General features: G+C 40.8%; 2 protein-coding genes across 2 annotated transcripts; one reads left to right on the top strand and one right to left on the bottom strand.

Annotated features, from left to right (window-relative positions):
• Positions 1-876: 876 nt before the first annotated feature.
• gcc2 (GRIP and coiled-coil domain containing 2) lies at positions 877-24381 on the top strand. Its single transcript, XM_083922029.1, has 24 exons — positions 877-997; positions 1600-1662; positions 1750-1834; positions 1917-1996; positions 2109-2213; positions 2363-2861; positions 3496-5396; positions 6422-6485; positions 6627-6727; positions 7178-7276; positions 8979-9098; positions 10522-10686; positions 11464-11568; positions 13710-13872; positions 14162-14262; positions 14471-14548; positions 14662-14799; positions 15497-15618; positions 16608-16784; positions 16994-17202; positions 19347-19574; positions 20013-20152; positions 22053-22254; positions 22690-24381. The coding sequence occupies exons 1-24, from the start codon at positions 992-994 to the stop codon at positions 22761-22763; spliced, it is 5025 nt and encodes a 1674-aa protein (XP_083778155.1). The 5' UTR covers positions 877-991; the 3' UTR covers positions 22764-24381.
• Positions 20340-21375, bottom strand: tmem223 (transmembrane protein 223). The gene has a single exon (XM_083922327.1). The coding sequence runs from the start codon at positions 21280-21282 to the stop codon at positions 20491-20493; it is 792 nt and encodes a 263-aa protein (XP_083778453.1). The 5' UTR covers positions 21283-21375; the 3' UTR covers positions 20340-20490.
• Positions 24382-27145: the final 2764 nt, after the last annotated feature.

The following is a 27145-nucleotide window of genomic DNA, read 5'->3' as shown; positions in this document are numbered from 1 at the left end:
AAAGTATAGCAGCATTTCTGACTGAAGTAAGTAAGTTACAGTAAAGTACAGTAAAGTATAGCAGCATTTCTGACTGAAGTAAGTAAGTTACAGTAAAGTACAGTAAAGTATAGCAGCATTTCTGACTGAAGTAAGTTAGTTACAGTAAAGTACAGTAAAGTATAGCAGCATTTCTGACTGAAGTAAGTTAGTTACAGTAAAGTACAGTAAAGTATAGCAGTATTTCTTACTGAAGTAAGTTGGTACAGTAAATTACAGTAAAGTGTAGCAGCATTTCTGACTGAAGTAAGTTAGTTACAGTAAATTACAGTAAAGTGTAGCAGCATTTTTGACTGAAGTAAGTTATTTAAAGTAAAGTACAGTAAAGTGTAGAAGCATTTCTGACTGAAGTAAGTTAGTTACAGTAAAGTACAGTAAAGTGAAGCAGCATTTCTGACTGAAGTAAGTTAGTTACAGTAAAGTACAGTAAAGTGTAGAAGCATTTCTGACTGAAGTAAGTTAGTGACAGTAAAGTACAGTAAAGTGTAGCAGCATTTCTGACTGAAGTAAGTTTACAATACAACTAAATAAAGTGATGCAGTGGTGATATAAAGTGACAAAGTGACAAACGGTGTCACAATGGTTTCAAATGTAAGAACGCAATGAATTGCATAAATCACACTTCTTTGGCGGGGTAAATGCTATGTGATATCTTCATATCTTGTTTGTATTATTAATACAGTACGCATGCCTTTTTCCACTGTAATGTTGATTTCCCATGAAGCCGGATCCTGTTGGATGTGTGACGTAAATTGTGCTGACGTCACGTGCTTGACGTTTGCGGAAGCGAGTCGCTGCTTTAGCCTGTTAACACAGAACCAAAACAGAGGGGATGTTTTCGCATTAAATAGGACCTTATTTCAAGTATCGCCTTGACTGTGTGCGGTCGTCTCCCCCAGGTTACCTCTCTGTGCCTGTCACACGACTGATAAGTAGCTAAACTTGGACTGAGATGGAGGTAAATGTTCAGTGTCGTGGAGTTAGCTTTAGCCGGTTTGGCACAACTAATATAATGCTGTGTGGTTTGTAATAGCGGCACATGAGACTTTTAAACAGGGCTGTAATCATGAACTGCGTTTATAAAATGTACTCAGCGAAAGAACGACAATTAACATTTACCTTACTTTGTAAAACATGACAATACTCTGAATTATTAACGCCATAATTACGTCTCATATTTCACAATAAAAGTCTTCGAATTGGTGACACGTCTTCTCCGCATGTCACCGTGCATGCAAATGTCGACACAGGGAGATACTACTTTGACTTATACTTGCTCTCTATATATGCCGAATTGAGAAGGGGCTCCCAATAAAACATAAACACTTTTAAAACATCCCCTATCCACAATTTATTTTTGCCAACGAACAGACCAAGATTAAATCTCCTGTTTGTCAAAGGAAATACTGTGAGAGCGGGTATTAATCGCTCTGAAGTCAAGTAGTAACAAAAAGAGAAAAAAATATAAACATAGCATATGTGCAGAATTTGTAAGTTTCCTTGTTGCAATGTGCACCTAGCTGTGCTTGTCATTTCATCTTTTTCCTTTCACTGAAACAGGACCCTGGTGGAACAGGAACCGACTCTGTGGCTGCATCACCAGCAGGTGCAGCCAAGTCAAAGGTATGTCTACAATCACAGTATGACTCAAAGAGGAAAATTAACATTTGTATTATGTGTCTACATTTGACATTTATACATTATTCTCAGCTGGACACACTGCCCAAAGATGACCTCATTAAGTTTGCAAAGAAGCAGATAGCTGCCATGCAGAAGATGAAGGGCAGATGTGCAGGTAGCTTATTACTAATAAGGCTTAAGTCTTTGGTTCCGTGGACCAATATTGTACAAATATATGTCATTATTTCCCTTTTCAGAATTGGAGAAAGAAGTCGAATCCCTCAAAAAGCAATCGAAAAACAATAACAACAGTTCAGATGACTCCACTCTGATACAGGTTTGTTTGTAAGGCTGCAGTTCATGTCTGATGTGAACATTCCTCTGTAAACAAGCTTTGCTTCATTTTCTTGCTACATAATGCAAATTATGTTGGTGTGTGTGTGTAATAGGAGCTGACTGAGAGGATGGATGCCTTACTACTGGAGAAGGCCGAAACTCAGCAATGTCTTTCACTATCTCGTAAAGATATGGAGAAGACTAAGCAGCAGGCCAAGGTGAAAAATTTGCCAGCTTTACTGTCTACAGGGTTCAGGGTTTCTCTGAACACTCTGTATATTTCTGTAAATTGTCCATTTATTGATGCATGTATGCTCATGAAGAAACCAGATTGATATAAAACACCTATAACTGTTATTTTGTGCAGGGTGATGTAGCGGTGCTACAAGCAGAGCTTGACCGTGTAGTAGAAGATCATCAAAAGAAGATCAAGACACTAGAGAGCACCATTGAGGAATCCAACAACAAACACCAAGAAGAAGTGGCCTTTTTCCAGAAATTACTAAAAGAGCGAGAAGAAAGTGAGAGGGAGAGTGAAAGAGAGAGGGAGCGCGTGGCTGAACATGCCAGTGCAAAAGAGAGCGGTGAAGAGGTCCACCTTTGCTTAGAAGCTCAGCTGGAAACCCTTAAAGCCGAACTGGAAGCAATCCAAGAGCGAAAATCCCAGGAGATCACTGAGCTACAAGAGACCCACCAAAGGGAGTTGACAGAGGTCCAGCAGGACGTGGAGAACCTGAAGGAGGAGCTGGCTCAGAAGAGTCTGCAACACGAGGAGGAGATGAGGGCTCTGGAGGAGGACTGTGAAATTGAGAGGGAGCGTCTCCTGTTGCTCCACGAGGAGCTGACCGAGCAGCTCGCGCTCAAAGGTACAGCAGCACTTCATTTAAAGATAGACGTTAGAACAGGAGATAGTTTCTCACAGTGACGACTACTCTCTGTTTACAAGCAACAATACTGTGGATGCTGAGGTTGTCATGATACCACGTTTTAAAACTGCCATACAATACTAGTATAACAAAAAGGATACACGACAGCTATTTTGATAACAACACAATGTTCGCACAGAAAAAAATAGTTATACCATCAAATGCATCATTAACAAAGAACCTATAGTTTTAAACACGTGTTATTAAAACAGTATCCAAGTATCTTTAGTTAATGCACAACCTTTGTTTTTCTTGTAAACATACCTGTTCAACCACAGAATTTGGGCTGCATCTAAGAGTTATTTTTATGAGGAATTCATCAATTTAATATTTTTTCAATGAAATGTGACTATCAATTGTAATATGTATTTTCGTTTATGAGCCTTGGTACATGACATCTAACTTGTATCACGCTGTCACCACAAAGTACTATGTTTTTTTAATTATATGTGGTTATGCTCCAGGCTACAGCACAAATTAATTAATTAGTTGTATTATAATCCATATCATCCGTGTGTGCATCTGATGAAAATGGAAATTACTTTTCCAACTTACATGACCTTTATTTTCTCAGACAGCTACCTGCAGGATGTGCAGGAGGAAGACGAGGAACCTGCCCGCGGTTCAGGGATCGCCAAAATGCTGGAGCTGTCTGCCTGCAGTCAGGGTGACTCCAGCCATGGTGATGGAGAGGAGACAGAGATGGGAAGACTGAGAGCAGCCTTGGAAGAGCGTCAAGCCCAGAGCACCATGTTACAGGATGAGCTCACCCTTCTCATCAATGTGAAGGCTGAGCTCGAGGCAGAGCTGGAGAGGGCTAAGGACGAGTTTCAGATGGAGAGAGAAGAGCTGGAGTTTAAAATCAACGAACTGCAGACGAATCGAGAGAGTGCTCCCAATGATCGGGCCAAAACCCTGGACCCTGACCAACAAGAAGTCCAAGGAGAGTTTCAGAAACAGAGTGAAGCACACAAAGATGGAAACGAAGCAAAAGAATCAGAAATCAGTCCTGGGGACCAAAACCCCTCGAATCCAGAGGAGCTGAGGGCCCAGTGTGAGGCATTGTCCAGTGAGAGAGACTCTGCCTTGGGCGAGTGTCAACACATGAGAGACACACTGCAATGTGTGGAGACAGAACTGGGTGAGAAGACGAAAGATTTTGTTCTTCAGTACAAAGCCATGAAGGAGCAGGGGGCCAGCACTTTACAGGAAGTCCAAGACAAGATGGAGCAACTCAGCCAGGAGAGGGATGAATTGTTGGTGAGGGTGGAAGAGGTTACAGAGAAGAAAAACACTATGATGAAGAGCCTACAAGACCTGAACCTGAAGCTCGAAAATTCTGCAGGTGAGGACCGGAAACTCCAGTCGTCTGTAGAGGAACAAACAGCTTTAGCCTGTGAGCTGAAGCAGTCTGTAGAGGAACTGACCACGCAGAATGAGGAGATCCTCTCCCAACTGCAGATGAAAGAAAACATGGCTGAAGACCTGAAAGATATGGTCAACACATTGACTGAAGAGCGAGACAAAATACAGTCCCAGCTTCAGCACACAGAAGAGGAAATGCAAAAGCTGAAGAATGAGAGTGCAAGAGAAATTGAGACGCTGCTTGAGGAGAAAGAGAGAGAGGCACTTTTGTGTAGAGAGGAGAAAGAGAAGGAGTTAAAAAGCCTGAAAAAAGAGAGAGACGATGAAGTAGAGCATTTTAAAGAGGAGAGGGAGAAGATGGAGGAGAGCTTGAAAGAGGAGGTGGAAAGAAGGCAGGCGACAGTTTCTGCTTTAGAGCTGACGATCAAAGACCTCTCCACAGAAAAGGCTGACCTCCACCAGAAATGGGAAGAGGCGTCTTTTGGGCTTACCAAAGCCCAGGAAACAAGGGAGCTTTGGGGCTCCAAGCTGGCAGCCCTGGAGGCCCAGCTAGAGCAGGAGACGACTGAAAAGAATCACCTAGAGGCAAAGTTGAATTTACTGACAGAAGAGGCAGAGCAAACCCACGCCACCATCACAACTCTGAAGGACAATCAGTCTGAAGTAGTCCAAAACTTCACAGAAGTAGCTGAGCTTCAAGCACGAGTCAGTGAGCTGGAAAAGGAAAGGGGCCTGTTGAGGAACAGTCTTGAGGATGCTCAAGGGGTAGTAGGATTAGAGGAGGTGGAAAAGGAGCTTGAGGCTCGTATCGCAGACCTGGAACAAGAGAGGAGCATGTTGAGGAACAACCTGGAGGAGGTGGTGAAGGATACTGAAGGGCTGCAGAAAGACCTGGAGGATATGAAGTCAGTCAATGAGAAGATTAATGAGGAGAACCAGAGACTGCAGGCCCACATTTCTCTGATGACTCAAGATAGGGAGGAGAAGGAGGAAAGGGAAATGGAGAGGGAGATGGAGGATATGGAGAAAGAGAGGAGAGAGCTCAAAGACCAGCTGACAGAGAAGGATTCACTCATATCTCAGCTGAAGAGCGAGATTGCAGCTCTGCAGGTGAGCGGAGCTCCTGATGTGTAGGGTTCCTCTTAGAATAGTTGTCCACACTTGTAGGTCCACAAGAAATGGGGATTTGACTGTTATGGATATAATCACTGATCATATTCTTATAAATATTCTAAATAATTCATATTTTGCTTTAACTGCCTAATAAGACATGATCATGAAGCTGCATGAATCCATAAGATGCTGTGGAAGTCACCAAAATCAGAAATTTCGCCTATTTAGCACATAGTGGCTATAAAGTTCTCATATTATAAATATAGTATGCCTTTAAACATATAAATACTGTGCCTTTTAAACGAGACGTAAGGACTTCCGTAAGGTTGTGATGTCACAACTGTACTATATATAGGTAGAAAGTGCCGCTACAGTCTGTTTGCAGTGATGGTGCAAAGATGCAGAGAGCGAAGATGCAGAAGACCTGGAAACACTGACCAATCAGAGCAGACTGGGCTTTTCCTAACCCTTAAAGAGACAGGCGCTAAAACAGAGTGTTTCAGACAGAGGGTGAATACAGGTTATTCAGACAGACATTAAAAACAATATTGTGTTTTTTTATACATTTACACATGTAAACATGTTCTAGTAGAAACCCAAAATGCAGACATGACACTGAAAAAGAGGTTACTGCTTGATAAAGGTGAAGCATTGCTTGTTTTAATTTATATTTTGATGGGCACATTCTGGCAGGCATTTTGCATTATTTTCTTCACATCTCATATAAACTGCTGGCTCAATGTCTTGACTAAATAATCTGCAGATGAACTGATCTGATCTTTTCTGTCACTTGAGGAGGGTTGGGCTTATTCACTCTACCTGGAATCCAATTCAGGAGAAAAGAATGCACGTACATTTTCAGGGAATGTTTGCCTCATGGAAATGTGGAAAATGCATTAGAAAAAATATTAGCTGTTGGAATCTTTAAAAAAAACAAAAAAAACAATGCTTCCTTTAAAAAACAAAAATGATTTAATGATGTGATTGGAGTTTCTTATGTTGTCTGCTCTTTTCTTTCTCAGGAGTCTGCTGCCCAGTCTGCTTCCTCTGAGGATAATGCAGCAAGTGAGATCGCAAAAAAAATAGGTACTAAGGTGACACCTGGTTGTTACATTACTTAATATATTCAAAAAACAATTTAGTTTCCCTGCTCTTAGGAGTAGGTAATAAATTATCGATCATAAAATCCAAATGTTACTCAGACATTGTACTGACTGCTCCCCTCAGCTCTCCTGGAGAAAGAACAAAAAGAAAAGGATGAAAAAATGAACAAGATCAAGGCAGTTGCTATCAAAGCAAAGAAGGAGCTGGAAATCAGTAAGAAAGAGGTAGGGTGAAGCATGACACCTCTGATCTGTAATTGTTACTTTGCTATCCTTTATTATACAACATGATTGTAGTATTTGAACAAAGTGAATATACAGGAGTTTACATGTGACAGTGTTTCCTGCTGATTGTTAAAAATACACTAAACATTCAATAGAAATTCTGATATGGGACAAGGGACGCAAATTAGCCGTCTGGCCATAATCCCATACATATTTATGTTGTAAATGTTCATCAAAATGTTCTGTCCCATTTAAATAAATATCAAAAAGCTCTCAGGCTGTACTTTCTATCAAGTTTATAGCATAGAAAAGTCCATGTTTCAAGGTCAAGACACTATATAAATATTGATATACATCGTAGATAGATTATACATTTTTCTCCCTGTACACAGATCACTGATTGTTCATGCCTGAATCCACATTCATTCATTTGTTTGTTTTTTTCTCCAGGTTGCATCCCTCAAGAAAGAAGTAGAATCACTGAGAGCAGAGAGGGAGAAAGTGAACAGCTCTATGAAAGATATCATCCATGGTGCTGAAGGCTACAAGGTAGGCAATGATGTGGCACAGAAGAACTAACTGAATATCCTGCTTACATTCTAAAACTAAAAATTACTTCCAAAAAAGACGAAGAAGAATTGATGCAAATAGCCGCAAATAAGCTGCTGCTTGCCCTGCAAAATAGTAAGTATACAGGATTAATAGAACATTCTTACCATGCATTATTTTAGTTATCCACTTGGAGAATAATCGATACTAAAAACTAGTATCGGATTAGATACTAACTTGCAAAAGTATCAGTACTTTGCCATCAACAGTGCAGCTGCGGAGGAAAATATGTGATAATGTTGTTGAATGTCGCAGTAACAATATTACTTGCAATAAATAAAAGGGACAGTAGAGTGGACTCAGTTCTGTCTTTCTGCTGCTTTCAGCAAATTGCATGTTGAATTAAATGGAAACTTTAATTCAGCAAGCTAAATGAAATTATTTCCAACATTATTTTATCTTTTCAAACCAATTGAACATTGAGCTGAACACAAACGTAAAACAAAAAAAGAATGGTCGTTACTTTTTTTAAAAGGGCAGTTTTCTAATGAGACTCTCTTTCAACTAGCTCAAAATAAGAGTTTTTTTAGATGTGTTTATTGCACGAGTTGCTATTGCGATGACGATAAGTTTTATTCATTGTGCAACCCCTTTTGCATATTAACTATTATTTCTTATTTCTGTTGCTTGATGTAATAAATGATTAACTGAAAAAAATCTATGATCTTAGCGCTAGATTCCATAATCCAGCATGAACAAATGTAACGTAACATGAAATGTTAACAGTTTCTTGTAGTGTTGAATATAGACAAGACAAGGCAATATTTAGAGTCTTGTTCTTCTTTGCCTCCATATCAAATTGCCAAAATATATACATTTTTATGGGTATTTATTGGCCTTTTACAAAATTAAATTAAAAAAAAAGCCTATAAAAATACAATTGATGGATTTACCAATAAATTACCCTAAATACCAGCCATATCACATTTTAATTTCATTATATATTTCATTAATATTCATGATTTATTAAATCCAGAAAATATTCATATCAAAACATTAGTACCAATATAAATGTTTTGTATGTATGTTTTTCAAAACAGCACAAATCTCCATGCATTTGTATTCAAAGGACCTCTGCTGCCTCCACTGCATACGTCTTAGATTGTATACAACAGGTTTTTCAGGAAAGTATTGATTATGTGGATGACAAAGAGGTTGCAGAAAGTTATTTATCAAATATGATACAAATGATGTTATAGAGAAGCCAAACAATTCAATTTTATTTACAGTGCCACTTCATAACAAAAGTTATCTCAGGACACTTTACATATGGAGTAGGTAAAGCCCACACACTCTGTGACTTATGTATGATTTACATAAACTGGGCCCAAAATGAAACTGATGTTATGATCATTAAACATTTAATTCATTCTATGCATTCCTAATATGTTGCATATTGGAAAGTGGAAGCATGCTCTTTTTAAAACGGACCTTTTTGCCTGATGTCAGTCCCAGAGGTCTCCATAAGCAGCTCCTAGACTGCACTGTGCTTTACGACTGTGTCTCCATTAGAGATGAAACCAGTCTGTTGTGTCTAATGAGAGTATTGCCCCATACGCCAATTTAAATGCAGCTGATATCTGAGATCCATAGTGTTTACCTTCACTGAGCATAATTAATGTGTATGTGCGTGATTGTGTAGAACCTGCAGATAGACTACGACAAGCAGACAGAGCAACTGGATAAAGAGAGGGAGAAGGTGGAGGAGGCAGAGAGACAGATCGCTGAGCTGACCAAACGACTCAGCAGTGCTGTCACACAGGTAACACATTTACACACTCAATCACACACAGCCACACATTACCACTAACAAACACACAAACCCATCTCGCCCTCCAGTAAATCTAAGCAGTGCCACTTTGTCCAGCAATACATCTCTCCAATACTTCTCACATAACTCAGTTTCCATCTAATTTACAGTGAGTCATTTAGCCAGCGACACTTTACCCATCTATGCTTGACAGCCCGGCACACAAATAGCCTATCACATGTGACTGGGAGAGCTTGGGAGAAATTTTATTTATGTATATATATAAATATATATACTCCTCTCCCCAAGCTCATAACTGTCTCTTTCCAATGAGAGAACAACAAGCAGGTAAATGGAGCGGGGTATAGCCTCCATCTGCTGTGTGCTAGTGCGACACCATTTTCTAAGACACAAGTTTATTCGTGTGTGCACTCATGGCTCTCAGGGGACGCAAGCAGACTGAAAGCTAGCCAGGGATCTAAGAAGTCAGGACATCTCTATTTACCGATCATAGTTTCAGTGTTTTGCTGACAGATGATGGGAGTTAGCTGCTGCTGCTGCTTCTACTTCTGGTTCAGTGTTCCTTGCAGAGAAAGCCCTCCGAGCCTGCCGCTGTCAGATTTGCATGAATGACTTTCAAATATGTCACATGTGTTCATGCAGGTTTGGCGCATTTGTCTAGTGTACATTTTTCAGGTGAACGCCTTGAATCCGAAGTTAAACAGTGGTTTTGCCGTAGTAGATCCTCTTTTCAGTGGAATTTTAAAATATCATTATTTTATTATTATTCATTCATACGGTCAAGGGAAGTTCAATGAATATTTGTGAATGTGAGCTGCTCTCTCCCAAAGCCAGAAACCAGAGAAGTAAGTCTCAAACTTGAGAAGAATGGAAGACAGATTTTGTCATTTATACCAAATGGAGCAGCTGCACACTTTATACTTGATGACATGACACATTTAACTTTTATCACTCTAATGTTTGGATTTTGGAGAGAGTTTGTCATGTTTACTCATATTTTGGGACCGTCTAAGACCATAGGAATAACATGTATGAATATTTAAAAATGGCATAGTTCCATTTTAACACAGGAAAATCACAGATTTTGTGAAATAAATCACAGCTAAATACAAATAGCATTGTAGCAGATCATCCAACAGCTTGCCTCAGAAGTGCAGGGTTCAATTTTTTTGGGTCGAACATGCCCATCAGACCCCTCACCTAAACCAGAGGAAAATCAGATCATTTTACAGTTGATTACTTAAGGATATGTGAGTCAAAACGGTGCCTTTGTATACGTCTCCCCTCGTTTAACAAATTATTATTAAATCTAAAGTTCTCTATCGGTAAATGCGTTCCTAAGAAGTTGCCATTGTAGAGATATTTGTGTATCACCTGACGGGGGTAGCAAGATGAACTGTTTTAGCTTTTACAGACAGAGACACTGAGAAGTGAGAAGGATGACCTGCTGACCAGTATGGAGACCACAAGGACCACAGCGAGGCAGCTGGAAGCCCAAAATCAGGAGCTGCAAAGACAGTCAGCCAGTCTGGACAGAGACCTGCTGGCTGAGAGAGCTATGAAAGAACAGAAGATCAAGGTAGAAATAAAGAGAAATGGATGGATTTTGATAAACCTGGTTCAAAGTGTTTTACAAATTCTTTTAAGTATCTTCACATTTGACTTAACAACAGTTAAAGGAATTCTTACCTTTCTGGCATTTTTACACTTTTCTTTTGTAATCTTAAAATGCTCCTAATAAGCGTATGGCAAACTGAAATGTAGAAGAACTCCACCTGGCGTTGAAACTCATCAATATTCAATGCTCATATTTCTGATAAATGTCTGACCAATCATTTAATTCGGTCCAAATAAAATTATTTGCAGAGTATTCTGCCTGTCATCCGTTGCTCCGTTTCACTTGGGTTACTCATGCTGCCTTCCAGTACCATGCGAAGTCCGAAGTTTCGTATCTCCAAATAGGCAAAGTGCATTGGAATGATTGTCAGTGAAACTTTCTTCTGACGAATTCGGGGTAGGTCAATCTCCATTGAATTCCCTAGTAGGATGTTCCACTTTGACAGGCATTCCAGTGCACTTTGCCTCGTTGGAGGTTCGAAACTTCGGACCTACCATGGCACACAAACGCAGCATTTCTCTCAGCGCGCGTGTCAGGGGAGTGTCAGAGGTCGGGCATGGGGAAGAGGGTGGGACTTTGGAGGGAATCGCTGTACGACAGGTAAGAATTGCTTGAAGACTTACAGTATACTACTGTGAGTTTTTGAAGGTTGATATAATATTATGAAATATACAGTATATATGTACATACTTAAAACTCTTTGTCTTTTATGTATGTGTGTTTGCTTTGCTTATCCAGGACTTATCATCTGCCATGAAGGAGGTAGAAGAACTGACAGCCCAGCTCCGCAAGCAGCAGCAACAGTCTCAGCAGACTGCACAGGAGCTGGAGCAGCTACGCAAGGTAAACACACACACACACACACACACACACACACACACACACACACACACACACACACACACACACACACACACACACACACACACACACACACACACACACACACACACACACACACACACACACACACACACACACACACACACACACACACACACACACACACACACACACACACACACACACACACACACACACACACACACACACACACACACACACACACACACACACACACACACACACACACACACACACACACACGTCTCTAAGGGCCTGTCTGATCAAGCGACTGGACTGGTGATGGCCGGCCTACAGCTATCACAGCACCTCTCAGAGAGAGAGAGAGCAATTGTAGCCCACAGCAAAGGAGCTGCCATTTCTTTTCCATTAGTGGAGACCAACATAGTACAACAGTGTACGTAGAAACTGCCAGGAGGTCTGACTTCATGTCATGTGTCAACATTGTTAGTACAGCCCAACGAACACATTATTGTCAGGTCAATACTGATGGTGATTTCTGAGAGTATAGAAAAAAAATGGATTATATACATTTGGCGCCATTTATTTTGTTTTGACAAAGATCTCATAAAGTTTGTTATTCAAGAGTAGTGATAAAGATATATCTATACTGAGGAAGTTGAGCATGAAAGATTATTTTTTTGGCAGTTTTCCAAGCCTTTAATATATAGGACGGGCAGGAAATGGGGTGAGAGAGAGGGGGGGAGACATGCAGCGTTGAACCCGCGACCGTTGCCTCGAGGACCCTGAGCCTCTTTACATGGGGCAACTGCTCCAACCACTCACCCACTGGCCGCCCCGAGCATTAATATTTAAAATAATAATAGCAGCAAATTCATGATAATAGTCATTTTTAACCGTAAACTTCATCAGAATTAAATGATATGTGCGACAAAAATAAACAGATCTTTGAATAAAAAACGCTGAGGATCAAATATCCATAAAAATATACCCTTGTTGTATACTTTTGTTCAAGAATATCTTTGTTAAAGTGAAATTCCAGTGTAAAATCATCCCAGGGTCTTTTTAGACAAATTCGGTCAAGTAAGCCATCGAGACCATTTTTTTGTGTATGAACGTAGATTTTCTGGAGAGTCGCTAACATCCTGTCACGGCTAACACTAATAAGGTCGGGGCGGCAAGTTGGGCGCATTAAAACATCTTTTTTAACCACTAACACTGCTTCAAATATTACCAAACCTCTTCAGTAGCATGATAAGAGTCCTGACACATTAACCCGGGGGTGTCAAACTCAGGCCCGTGGGCCAAACGGTGTAATTGTATTTGGCCCACAAGATCATATCAAGGTTCTCTGAGAGCTGGCCCGCGAGTATAAATCACATACAAGTCTTCTTTTCTGTTAACAAACATCTCTCTTCGGACAAACTTAATCCTCCCCTCCCCAAAAACAGCCAAAAGAAAGATGGAAAACAGGAGATTTCAGCACCGGTGGGAGGCAGATTATCTGTTTATAAAGGTGTTTGTCTCGTCTGCAGAGCTCCCATGGCTGTAACAAAAGAATAAAACACCACGACAAGAACAAGGACTGGCACTGAAAAGGTTCAGCATTAAATATCTGGAGAGAAGGGAAAACATGCACATTTGCAGTGTTTTTTTCTGTTTGTTTTTAGTAAATATTGAGTTTGGCCCGCAACTTTGTCCCAGTTTTTAAATTTGGCCCAATTTGAATTGGTGTTTGACACCTTTGAATTAACCGATGCACCACAAACGTAGTATGTGAACAGTGTATTAAAAGAGTGTTTAGAAAAACTTACCTACTGGCCCCAGTGCCAGCTGCTCCATTTAAGTAGATTACAAATGCAATCCAAATGGAAGGAGCCCATTGATATTTATTCCGGAAAATCCACGTTATAGTTCAGAAATTAAAAAAATTATTTGATGACCCAATTTGTCTAAAAAGACCCTCGAATGATTTTACACCGGAATTTCACTTAAAGTAGGGCTAGTTTTAAACTTGATTTGGCTCTGTAAGCACAAGCTTTAATTCCAAATGACTTTTTCCCACTTCTCCAAGTTGGACATGAATGACCTGTCTGACGGGGAGATGAGGGTTTAGCTTTGTTTCCTGTGATGATGTAGTACGTTGGCTCTGTCTCTAGGAGGCGCAGCAGAGCTCACTGATGGACATGGAGATGGCCGACTACGAACGCCTGGTGAAAGACCTCAACACCAAACTGGTAGATAAAGATAGGTGTGCTGAGGAGTTAAAGGCCCAAATAAACGCACTGACCCAGAAGGAGGACACACTCAAACAGGAAATCGGTGTGTATGAGACGCTCACATTTACACTCACTCGCATCGATTTATACTTCTACAGTGTCAGCTTGGATTGGCTCATACCAACTGTGCTATCACTGTTGTTGGTCCACAGCAGGTCTGATGTGCACAGTTTTAGGAACTCTAGTCTATGGTCACTGATGGTAAAACTACTGATTTAATGTCTACCATGTTACTGCAGGGCCTTCTGTACCGTTCATATTTCACCTAAATCATTTGTATTTTTGTGTGTGCGTCTGTGTGTTTGTGTGCGCGTGTTTGTGTGTGTTTCCAGAGACTTTGAAGTCCCAGCTGGATCAGGGAGACGAGAAGACCTCCAAGATAAAACAGCTGCTGGTGAAGACCAAGAAGGACTTGGCCGATGCCAAGATGCAGGTCTGTGTGTGTGTCCCGCACGATTTCCTGTTACTTTTTTGTAACATTGCTGTCTAATGAATGTAAATGATGTTATGCAACGATGTGTGAGCATGATTGTCGTGAAGCCTTGAAGATGTTGGGAGTAGTTCATCATTTCAGTTTGTTGCTGTGTTTGCTTACATGGGTGTATGCATTTAAATTTGTTTGTGTGTGTGCATGCGTGCAGGAAAGCTCTCTCATGGTGCTGCAGGCCTCTCTAAAAGGAGAGCTGGAGGCTAACCAACAGCAGCTCGAAAGCTCGAAGGTAACGCCACCAGCACTTCCGAGCAAAATTTCTCTCAGCCAAAAATGTAGTTTTATAAATCAACATTTCAGTACACAAGTCACATATTAAAGTACGTGTGTTCGTGTGTTGAGATCGAGGTATGCGAGCTGACGGCTGAGCGCCATCGCCTTCAGGAGCAGCTGAGGTCTGCGTTAGAACAGCAACAGAGAACCAGCAGCACTTTGCAGCAACGCATCAATAGCCTGCAGCAGGAAAGAGACACTGCTAAGGTACACAGACATTTTTAAAAGGCCCGAGGTGACAACTTTTTAACAGTCAAAAATCCAAAGCCTTTTCATTTACAGACAGAAAAGAGAGAGAACACCCACAAGTTCTCCTGTTTGAGGAGGCAAGTCAGGGCAAGTCCAATAACAGAGCACATTTCAGCCACAAGGCAATTCAAGGTGTTTGAAATAAAACATCCAAACACTCCCACAAATTACAAAAAAACACACCACAAAACATTTAAATACAATTACAAACAGTCATTTAAGAACCAAGAGAATAGACAAAAACAAGCTGAAATTAAGTAAGACGGGTATAAAATAAAATAATAAAAGTTACGTTGCTGTGTATGAAATTGATAATAATTTGATTTAATAATAAAAAGGAATAGTAAGAAGCTGTAACCAGCAAATGTTTCTCACGATTCCATGTTTAATGACTTAAACATTATCAAAATTTGTTTTGTCAATTGATTTTCTGTCAAATGACTAATTGATTATTCAGCTGCTTGTTTTCACACTGTTGTCAGTGTGATGTGATTTTAATTTCTTCACTGTAAAGCATAGGTTTGAAAAAGAATTCTAACATTTCATACCCAACATACACTGTCTGTCAAACTGCAGATTTGTAATCAGCTGAGAAGCTTCAACGTGAAGGTCACATTTCCCACCGTCCTTCATCTAATCTTTGTGCTGATTCTAGGATGAGCTCATGGCAACAGCGGGGGAGTTTGAGGGTTACAAGGTGCGAGTCCACAATGTGCTCAAACAGCAGAAGAGTAAAACCACTGCCCAGAGTGAAGGAGACTCCGGCAAATTAGAGAGGTAAGGACAACACCTGTGTGACAAATATGCATGACAAAGGAAGATGCCAGGAGGCAATCAGAAGAGTGATGGTGAACCGCCTCTCACTGATAAAGTTATCAGCAGACAGATGTACCACCAGAACAGTACCTCAATGCAAGTTGACTTAATAGCTACATGCTAAGAAATATTATAAAGCCATGCGAAAAAGTCCAGATGGAAAGCAAGCAAACCAGTAAGGGATAATGCCGGACGAGGTGTCCATTATCAGGAATAAATGGACGACAAAAATGAAGACCATTGATTTATATTATCATGAGTTTTGCAATCAAAATATCAAGGTTTCTTTTTTTTCTTTTTTTTTTTAAACATACCTCCGTTTCCCTGTTAACACCTCAGGGTTTTACTAATATTCGGGGCCAGTTAAATAAAATAGACCTAGTCTTTGTCTTTAACATAACTTTAGATCAGACTTGCTTATGTAAGACTGAGTTATAACCTGCCTCGCAATGCATTATCGGAGAACTAAGACACTTCACAGAAGAGAAAAAATGGCGAATAAAGCAGCGATACTTAGCAGCGGACGATCAACCCGCTTCAAACCGGCATCCGGAAGAATACAATGCAGAAAAAAGTGTTGTTTAGTAGATTCAATTTAGCCCTAAAAATGGATATGTGCCAATCGGAAAAATAATTGTGAGCATAGTGTGCAAGTGAAGACTGTAACCCTCCACAAATGATATACCATATGTACTGTCAGCCGCAGCTGGAGGTCAGGTCCGATAACACAGCATGTTCTTTCACTAAGATAATTTACAGGGGGTGGGCAAAGTACAGGACATATCACATGAGAAAGAATCTCAATGCTAATAAAATTAAATGGCAGGTACAAAAGCAGCCACTCAATGAAGCATATTAAAACAAACACTAATTAGCAGTGTGTGTGTCAGTCAATGCTGTGAGAGTGATATGAATATAATGATGATAATGATACGTGGTGTGTCTGGCAGGGAGCAGTTGTCCTCTCAGGTAGAACAGCTGAGGTCCAGACTGGCAGAGAGCCAGCAGAGCCTCCAGAGCACCACAGCAGAGCTGCAGCAGCTCCAGACTGAACACGACACTCTGCTGGAGAGACACAACAAGATCCTCCAGGAAACCGTTAGCAAGGAGGCCGAGCTCCGTGAGAGGTGAGCTGTCTCAAAGGGTTTTTTTTTTTTTCTTCCTGGTTGTTAGTTTTACCCTGTCTTGACTAGAATTTGTCATACTACCATGTTGATAAATTGTATGTCTCCCTAAAAGTGTTTTTCTGTCATATGCTAATCCGACTAATTCTCTTAAAAATGAGAAGTCTCTAAAGTCTTCTTTTAATTTTCTGTCACTCTGTCTCCACCTCCAGGCTGCTGTCGGTGCAGTCAGAGAACGCTGCTCTGAAGTCAGATCTGTCCCAGGCTCAGGCTGACCTGTCCTCCCAGTTTGAGGCCCAGCGCCAGACCTACAGGGAGCAGCTGAGGAAGCTGCAGGATGACCACCGGGCCACTGTGGAGACCCTGCAGGGCCAGCTGACCCGCGTCGAGGAGCAACTTTTCATCCTGCAGAGCCAGAACAGTAAGCATGGAGGCAAATACAAAATAACCTGATCCATTGAAATGAATCAGGAAATAGGTTTAGTGGTAGTGGAAATGGGGTTGTATCTACGGTTTTACTAAGCAGCAGAGTGTTCCAAAAAGTGACTACCGCCTAGATACACAGCAGTAAGCTCAACGGTTGCACGGATGGTGTCGTATAAAGAGATCCATCAAGTGTTAAGAGTGTCGAAGTTTTCCGTTGTTTACTATGAAAGGAATGATTGGAGAGAGAACAGACGAAGGGGCATGCTGGTGAGTTTTTCAGTCGAGCAGCACTGGAAGCTCATTCATCACCTCCCACACAGCTGCCCTCTGGAGTCAAACAGCAAATACACACATAATAAGGACTAGGAAAGGAAAGTAAGTGTGTGCGTGTGCGTGTGCGTGTGTGTGTGTGTTTTATCTGTCACTCCAGCATGGCCAGGTGTTGGCGAGGCTCCTCAGCTCTGTTCCCGCCTCTCAATGCGGCAAACAGCGCACTGTGGCATCTGGAGAGACTCATCATTAGCGGCTCACACATGCACACCAAGATCAGCTTGGTACATAGGGCCAATATTACCCTTTACATAAAGTCATATTTGAGCCTTTAACCACTGCATTTGGCATTTAAAATACAGAAGGGTTCAACATCATTGTGTTTTACTGGCCTTACTGGGCAAGTGGGTCATAAAACTGCGGCCCCTGGACAATATTTACTTGTCTGGTATTCTTTTTTTTATGATTTAACTGTAACAAACAGTAAAATTGATCTATGTTCAGTGACACCTTTTGTCACATTTGCTCTTTAATCTCAACAATCAATTGGTATAAACACATATGTGGTTAATGCTACTATAAATAAGTGTCCACAGCTTCTAGGTCTCTTTCACCACTACAGCTCGGTTCAACTTGAATTTGTCCTCCTGTGTATTGAGCCTGTAACAGATTTGATTGTTTAGATCTGTGCACATGTTCACCAGATTAGTTGTTTAAAAATGGCTAAAAATGCTGTTTTCAGCTTATCAAATATGGATATTTCCCTTCTTTTCTCCGTTTGATTTAATATTAGACTGAATATTTTGGGGGATATGGACTGAAAAAAACAAGATAAGGACATCACCTTGGACTTTGAGAAACTAAGATGGACATTTTTCTGACCAAATATAGAAAAATAATCTGCAGATTAATCTATAATGAAAATAATCTTTAGTTGCGGCCCGAGTGGACATGCTAAAGCTCAGGAGGGGTGTTTTGTCAGGAGTCAGGAGAAAGATAGAGAGTGTTTCTGTCTGATCGGCACAGTGAGCTCTCAGGTTTACCGTTCCAGCTGGGTTTTCTGCTGGCCTCCAGCCCTCAGTAAAACCCTCAGACTAATTGTTAGTTTTTCTGAACCCTGATCCGACTACACAATGTGGTCAAATACATTCAGAAAAAACAAACACTGAAATATGCACGTAGCAGGACTTCAGCGTCTCGCTCAGCTGCACATTGAGTGGAGGTAGAGTAGCAGACTGCAGGTGGGAAGGTGAGGGGATTGGTTTAGTGTCTGGTCTTTTGGTTCAGTCTCAGGTCCATTAATCGTAATCTTCTCTCTTGTCCACCCACTCTCTCAAGTGCCTCACCTTTCCCTCTCGCCCTTCTCTTCACAGTTGGCGTCATTATTTATGCCAAACTGACGAGTGTGTCTGGTGCCCCCTCATGTCACAATGAAGTAGGACACAACTCAGTGTTGAAGTAGGGATTCTGTTCAGTGTGGTGAGGGATTGATCATACTGCTCCAGCAGAGTCACAATGGACATCCACAAATATTTCTTTATGCATTTGGCACCTTTTAAACTGGGAAACATCACGCACACACTTTGTGTTTAATGTAATAAAAACAGTTTATTTTGTTGGCAGTAAATTAAGGGTGGGTATCCACAACAACGGACTTCGGGTTTTCCTAGTTGAAACTTAAAATTAAGATAACCTGGGATGTTATCCAGTTTTATTCAACCCACCAATCATTTACCAAATATAATTTTATTTTGAAATGTAATTTTCTGTTGATTACTGTAACCTCATTCTCCGCTTTTTAATATGCTTGTGTTCATCTGCTTAATGATAAACAAATAAAGTTTTCTACCAACCTTTACGCTCTTTCAGGTTCAGTGGCGGTCCAGTCCGGCCGTAAACCCCTGGCGTTGGATCCCCAGCGCCGAAACCCAGATCAGAACCAGGCAGGGCTGGGACTAATGAACCTCAGCGACCTCCAGTCTATGGCCAGGGAGGAGGGCGAGGGCATGGAGACCACTGAGACCGAGAGCCCTTCCACTGCTCTCACGCCCCTGCCGTCTCTGGAGCAGCTTCTCACGTCTCCAGATCCCAAACAAGGTGGTGCACCTTGTCTCAGTTATTCAGGTTATAAATGCAGCATGTACAGTACTTCTCCTGTCTCACTAGTTTCATATTCAATGTCTGACCTAAACACGGCAATCAAAGATAATAGTTGGTCACTCACCCTGTTGCCATTGTTGTTTAGGTCGAGGAAAGATAATATATAGAGATATGACTTCGCTATTACTGGAGGGTTTGTTATTCCGTCATTTATCTATTTTGTTGCACCAAGATAGTCTTTGAAAACTGTTAAAAACCATAGGATGTCTTATAAATTACCTACTGCATTTCTTAAAGTTTTCATTTATTTTGGACTGTTGCAATGCGATGTAATAAATAAAAAGACATGATGACTTGAGGCCCAAACCAGGGCAAATCAGCTTCTGTGCTCATAACTAATCTATAATTTGTTTGCGTCTTTGGTTTGGTCTCTAGAGCCATTTGTGTGGACGGTGGAGCCTACCAAAGAAGAGCTGAGTCAAAAGCTGAGCACAGCCACTCGCAGTATGGAGCACATGAATAGCCTCCTGCATGAAACTGAGGCCACCAATGCTGTACTCATGGAGCAGATCACTGTATGTATACGCACGAAAGTACACACATTCAGAAAACGAGGAGACTTTAATCAGTTTAATTTAAAATGAATATTCATTTAAAATGTTATTTGAATCATTTAATTTTAAATCATTGTTTACTCAGTTTTAAAAAAAATGAAATATTCATAAATGCATTCCATAAATATATATTTCAAAGCCCCTCTCCAAAAGTATTTAGTTCTGACACTGACAACTGCATGGGTATGCCATGTTTGATACACAAATGAACCTGAATGAGTCCATATTTGACATCATAGATTTATTCAGTTGAAGAGAGACAAACATGCATATTCTTGGCAGCCATGTGAAACCACAAGTTAAAGTGGCCTGTACGCTCCAACAGTGATGTCAAACAGCCTGGCGTTGTTAATGGTCCCCTCTTTGTCCAGAAGAAAGTAGAACTTGTGTCCTTTGATCTTGAGGGGGATGAATGAGGGAGACTCTTGTCTGTGAGCGTGACAGGCTACCTGGGACAGCGGGATAGTCATTCTCCAGCCTCGGTCTGGTCCTAAAGGGGACTGTGTGGAAATTGTCACCATCCTCCCACCTTGGTGTAAAACCACCTGGCTGACAGAGCGCCTGCAAAACAGAACCCCGAGCCCGACAATCCCTGCTCCCATTGCCATGCAACCCAGCGTGAAGCCGTACCTCCAGGTGTTTGACCCCAGGTTCATCTCAAAACTCCACAGCCCGGCCAGCCCGGTGGTGGTGGTGGTGGAGGTGGACGCCTCGGCTGTCCCTTTCTTTGTAGCGCCCCGTGTGTCTCTGAGCCCAGTGTAAGCGAAGTGGCCCAGATATGTCCAGAAGAGAAACTGTCCGCCACAGAAGACCGAGAGGAGCCGGAAGAAGCGGGTCCTGTCGTGGTCGAACAGGGTGACATCTCTGGAGGGCTGGGCGGAGGTGCACAGACTGCGGCGGGCACCGAGGCGGAAGAATATCCTGCTGCACAGAGCCGCTGCACATGTAACTCGGTTAACCACGTTGGAAGTGCTCGGTGACAGCTGTGTGGACATCGACGCATTTTGAAAGGGTGTTTGCTGAATATTGGCGAGGCGAAACAGTTTGGAATAAGACGCCAGGGTCCTGCAGAGCAACCGCTCTAACCCCATTTTCACAACGATAAATGCCTTTAATCTGCCCACACTAATTTGACCAGAGAACTCTGTTAGTAAACGCCCAGCAACCTATTTTATAACTCGAGTTTCAACGCTTCTCGCCAAACACACTTGACAGCGGGAGCTCAGAGGGCGCCGCCATATTTGTTACGTGTGACGTAACGTGTCACGTCCTTTTTTTCCCTAAACTTTATTTAGAAGGCGTCAGTACGTTACAATTTAACTAAAAATGAATTTCAATAGATTAAAAACAGCACGTTTCTTTATTGACAATACAATTAAATACACGCATTGTTAAAAAAATAGTACATGTGAATAATAAGACAATCATCCATCTTAGTCAAAACACCAGAGATTGTGACATAGTATGACACATTTCTTTGTATTAGCTAATTTTAGTAGAGAAGAAAAATAGTTAACTTTTAAACCAATATGGGTTTCTGATTTTTCCAGTTACGTGAATAAATTAATAAATACATTTGGCATGTTTACAGTTGTATCATATTCAACCAGGAATTGATATGTCCAAAGAAAGGTTTGAAGTAAGACCATTTATGTTTTGAATTGTATGCTAGTCTTTGCTATCTCTGTGTCAAACAAAGGAAAATTATGTCAGTTTTTAATTTTTCCTTGCCAGATATCTGTTGCTTAACAAATACCATATCTTATCCACATTAGACAGAGATTTAGTGCGTGGGATGCAGGAACTTTGCAGAAGCATAGGATTGTTTTATTTAAAATCGCTGATATGTTCTCCCTGCTAGCTGCTTAAGAGTGAAGTGCGTCGTCTAGAACGAAACCAGGAGAGGGAGAAGAGTGTGGCCAACCTGGAGTATCTGAAGAACGTCCTGCTGCAGTTCATCTTCCTGCAGTCTGGCAGCGAGAGGCAGGCGCTTCTGCCCGTCATTCACACAATGCTGCAGCTCAGTCCAGAAGAGAAAAGCAAACTGGCTGCCATTGCACAAGGTATGTGACCTACTAGGTCAGGGGTGGGCAATTCCGGTCGTGGAGAGCCACTGTCCTGCATGTTTTAGGTTTCTCCCTGCTCTCACACACCTGAGTCTAACAAAAATCAAACTGTGACAAGCATCAGCTGCTTGATAACAAGCAAATCATTCGAATCAGGTGTGTGTTAGAGCAGAGAGAAACCTAAAACATGCAGGACAGTGGCCCTCCAGGACCGGAACTGCCCACTAGGTGAACAGGTTCTGTAAACACAGGCCAAAATTCCCTATAAAGTATCTGTTAATTATGATTTTACCCACACATACCCTTTGTGCTATTCCAGAGCAAAACTCACTTTTTTAAAATTTTTCTACAGGTTATTGAAGTGCTAAAGGATTTCTGTCAATGATGTCTGTGTAATTTCTAACCACTTTTTTTATGCTCTGCTTTGTGCAGGTGAGGAAGAGGGGTCCGGGTCTCGGGGCTCAGGCTGGAGCTCCTATCTCCACAGCTGGTCTGGGATCAAATAGACCAACCCAACAAAAACAATCGGAGCACAGTGCTAAGACGTTACCGGGCTGTTTTCTGTGAAACCCTGCATTAGACAGCGATGCTGTACATTCCAAACAGTGGCAAAAGTGGAAGGTTAACTTGGGCATTTACATAAATTTGGTCTCAGAAAAGAACAAGGAAGTGTGTGCTAGAGATTAACATTAATAACAAAAAAAGTCAAAGAAAGTCAACTGTGACACAATTTTGTCTTCCGTACTCTTACTATTGACACGTATTTATATCAGTTAACTGGGCATGAAGGTTACACATCCTTGAAGTGGAGCTCTTAAGGCATTTTAAGGCATCATTGTATAATGTGCGTGATGTGCACAAATTATGGAAGGAGGAATTCATCAAGGGGATGACTGCGTAGGTAGTGACATGATATGACTTGAATATCATTTTCAGAAGTTTTATTACTTTACATTTACATTACAAGATTTGGATTAACGTTCTAATGTGGCGTTATTGTGTAGCACAGTGCACTTAATGGACTATAATAGAGATTTTAGTACAAATCATACGCTTTATATTTCTTTCGACAATTTTTAGGAGCATGTGTTAAAGATTTTTTTAATATGTTTTTACTACCTTAGAGGTGGACACTTTCTATTCCTTGCAATATGAAAATTGACCTGAAACTGGCTCAATACATCCAAATAAACATTTATCTTTTAGTAGTTGTTGCCTGTGAAGTAGAAAAAAGACATTAGGAAAACTTAAATGCGATATGCCTAGGAAAACAATCGGCAGTAGTGTTAAGTATGTAATGGAGTTAATTGGCTAAAACATCTTTCCTGTATGTCTATGATAATCTCACTTCAAGTACAAAGGTCTGCATGTCTGCATCCTCAGGTTCACCTGACCCACATGACTGACTTAATGACAATAACATGTTATTTTGTTCGCTAACGCCTCACATTCTGAAATCAGAAGCAGTTCGTATTTTCATTCCTTGAGTTTTGATTCAGCATACCCTGTAGTGATGGTTGGTTTGCGGTATTTCTTTTGTCCTGGTCATTCTGTTATTTGTTGTTACGATTGTTGTGGTTGCTAAAACCAAATGAGTTCAGTGGTTTCTGTATCTATTTTGGAAATACTTTATGGTTTTGTCAGTTGTTGTTATTGTTGTTGTGCTGCTGTGCTGCTGTTTAATCACTGAACAACAAGATTTGTTGCAACGTCATCTATGCATCTGTCTTGTTGAAGGATGGTCCCCATGACAGCAAGCAGATTCTCCCTGCTAAAGTGTCCTTGAGCAAGACTCCCTATCAGACCCCTGGGTGCTGCTTCGTGTCCGACCGTGACCCCTGACCTCCCTGTGGAGGGTGGGGGAAAAGGAAGTTCTGCGCAGAAGCCTCCCTCACTGAAAAGCACACATCCACCCACTCTTACACGTGAATACATTTTTGCTCAACCATGAAGATAACGGGCCTGTTCATTTTCTCATTCCACTGGCAGCTTTTTTTTGTGTGATTCCTTCAGCCTAAGTGAATGTATTTGTATCTAAGGTTTTTATATTTATGATGGGTAATGTCAGCCGGGGCTAAGAGCTATTACCATAACTATCAAATTGAATGAGCAGAATAAACTAGTTCACTGTAAAACAATGTATTACAGACAAAGCTATTGTTTTTGTCTGGTTAATTCTGACTGTAAACTAAAATAAAGTTACAATGGATAACAATGTTTACAATTACTTTCAATTTGAAATGAACTTTGCATCTACAGGTCAGATGTGTTTCTTAACAAATCACAGTCTTTATTCCACTAGGAGGATAAACCTTTATGTATGCTGCTAAATTACATTAAGCATACAGATTTTTGATATATTTAAGAGGAAACGGTGAATCAGGAGGGTAAACCTTTATGTATGCTGCTAAAGTACATTAAGCATACAGATTTCAGATATAATTAAGAGGAAACGGTGAATCAGGATGAGCATAAATGCAACAAACTGTAAAAACACAGCAATCTTAATATTTGCCCATCCTGTGATCAGATGTGGAAATCCTTACTTTAATATCTCAGTCAGGGAGGCTTTCTCAACTTCAGTGAGCAGTGGGAACTGATATATCCATGCTTTCTTTGTAGTCATGCCTTTATTTTCTTGCTCTGAAAATCCCCATCCCTCTTGAGGGAGGGAAAGGAGGTGTGTGGGGCTTTCCTTTTAAGGAAATATATGTGGTTTCTAGTGGCATGACGCAGTCGGGAGGAAACAATAAATAATAGCTACTGTAAGCCGCTGGGAGGAAAGATAAACATGCTATTATCTGCCTTGCCCCTCTGGGAGGCAGCACTGTCTTTAACACCTCGATGTTATGTGATGCGTTTCTTTTAACATTTGATTTGCTATTAATTAAATGATGTTTTTCTTATTCTGGAGAGTTTATGTCCACCAATCTGTATCCAAAGTGACTGTCTTGGTGTGGGGCAGGTTTCGTCACGGCACCCACTCGCCATGTTGAACTTCCCGCTGGTCAGAGAAGGAAAAGTCAGATTATCCTAATGTTGATAGATGCTTCATGCGTAAATGATAAAGACTGGCCTACACAGTGCCGCAGTCTGCGTCAATCTTGTAAAAAAGAGCGCGTTTACTCTGTGGAGGATACGGACACATCAAGCGCTGAGTTTGGAGGGCGGGTGTTCTGTTTCTGGCACACTAACACTAACACTGTAATTCTCCAGCGGTGGAAGCTCGCACACTGAAAGACAAGCTGCCGCACAGACACGCGAAAACAGGCAACACTTGTTCTGTCTTTCAAAATAAAAGCACGGATTTCTATAATCAGTGTCAGCGCGTTAGTCTCTCTCGGTTGTGGGACTGGTTATCTGTGTACGGCATTTGTGCACCTGCTTCCTGGTTGGCCCCGGCTATTTTGGGGCCCTCATCTCCTCCTTAGCATTTAAGCAGGTAGCCATGATGGTTGTTTTTCTTTCAGTTTGCAATTTTGACATTTTTCTTTGCATTGTGCTCCACATAACTAACTAACTAACTAACTAACTAACTAATTAACTATCTAACTAACAGAAGGGGCTGCTGTGGCTCAGGGGTAGAGTCCAGTCCTCTGGTCCACATGTCGAAGTGTCCCTTGGCAAGACACTGAAGCCCCAAATTGCTCCCTGTGCTGGCCATGGGTGTGAATGGAAGTTGCTTTGGATAAAAGCGTCAGCTAAATGAAATGTAATATTGTAATGTAAAACAAATTCCAGACAAACAGCTACCGTTCCCACTAAAAGCATCATCGAAGCATGAGTGTAATTAGTAACGTCAGGATGATGGTTCAGATCTCTTCTATTGTTGCACTAAGTAGCTCACACAATGAGCCAGCATGCACAATTACAAGGACTCAGGAGCTAAATGGAATAATGTCAATTTTTGCACTTGGCTTTTCCTACTGTGACAAACCTGTTATTGTTAGAATCACTTAGGGCACACTCACACTGTCCTACCGTGTGAGTAGCAAAAGTGAGTAGCAAAATTGACTTTTACCAAATATGCATTTCATATTATATTGAGATGTGCAAATCTGCTTATACGAAACCAAAACAAGGATTATTATACTGTTAAGTATGCCATTATCCAAACCAGTGGTTCTCAAGCTTTTTTCTTTCATAGACCCCTAAATTGGTACACATTTGACAGGCCTCTGTGTAAAGAAATTCCGCTACCCAGACTTTCATCTGAAGAGATTTTAGTTGTTAGATATGATTAAGGCCAGAATTCTTTCATTGTCAACTACAGTGGAGATAACTGTGGAGGAAGTGAATCCTATGATCAAAATCCTCTTCCTTGACTTTTGCTCCTTTCTCAATCTTTAAATAGGGACAAGAAAATATGGCCCATTTCTCTGGGGACTCCCTGGAACTCCATCAAGGGTTACCCAGACCCCTGATTTGAAAGCACATTTATATTTGAATAGTATACCACCCACAGCCTTCATTTTATTTAATCTTTTCTGTATAATTTTATTTATTTAATCTCTACATTATTTATACTCATTAATTATTTATATTTTAGATATATTTTTTTAACATAGCTCAATGGAAGTAGTTTTGTAAAAGCATTAGAAATCATTAAAATTAATTTAAATAATAATAACAATAATCATAATAATAACATAATTAAAATAACAGAACACACATTATAGAAACGTCTACACGTTAACAAAGGGTTCATTATTATTATTATTATTATTATTATTATTATTATTATTATTGTTGTTGTTTTTTTCCTTTGAATTTAATTCAAATCGAAAGCCTAGTTGCTAGTTGCACTCTCTGTAAGACATTAATGGTTTTACGCTGAAAGTCTTGAGCGGAAGTGCAGTAACGGTTGACGGTTGGTGGACAGAGGCGA

The sequence above is a fragment of the Echiichthys vipera genome, assembly GCF_963691815.1.
Source record: "Echiichthys vipera genome assembly, chromosome: 10".
Taxonomy (NCBI): Eukaryota; Metazoa; Chordata; class Actinopteri; order Perciformes; family Trachinidae; genus Echiichthys; species Echiichthys vipera.
This window is presented reverse-complemented; position numbering and strand designations above follow the sequence as displayed.

Coding starts and splice junctions, on each gene's coding strand:
- gcc2 (XM_083922029.1), top strand. Junction 13,873..14,161: donor CACACTCAAACAGGAAATCG/GTGTGTATGAGA, acceptor GTGTGTTTCCAG/AGACTTTGAAGTCCCAGCTG. Junction 14,800..15,496: donor AGGAAAGAGACACTGCTAAG/GTACACAGACAT, acceptor TGCTGATTCTAG/GATGAGCTCATGGCAACAGC.
- tmem223 (XM_083922327.1), bottom strand. CDS start 21,282: ATGGGGTTAGAGCGGTTGCTCTGCAGGACCCTGGCGTCTTATTCCAAA.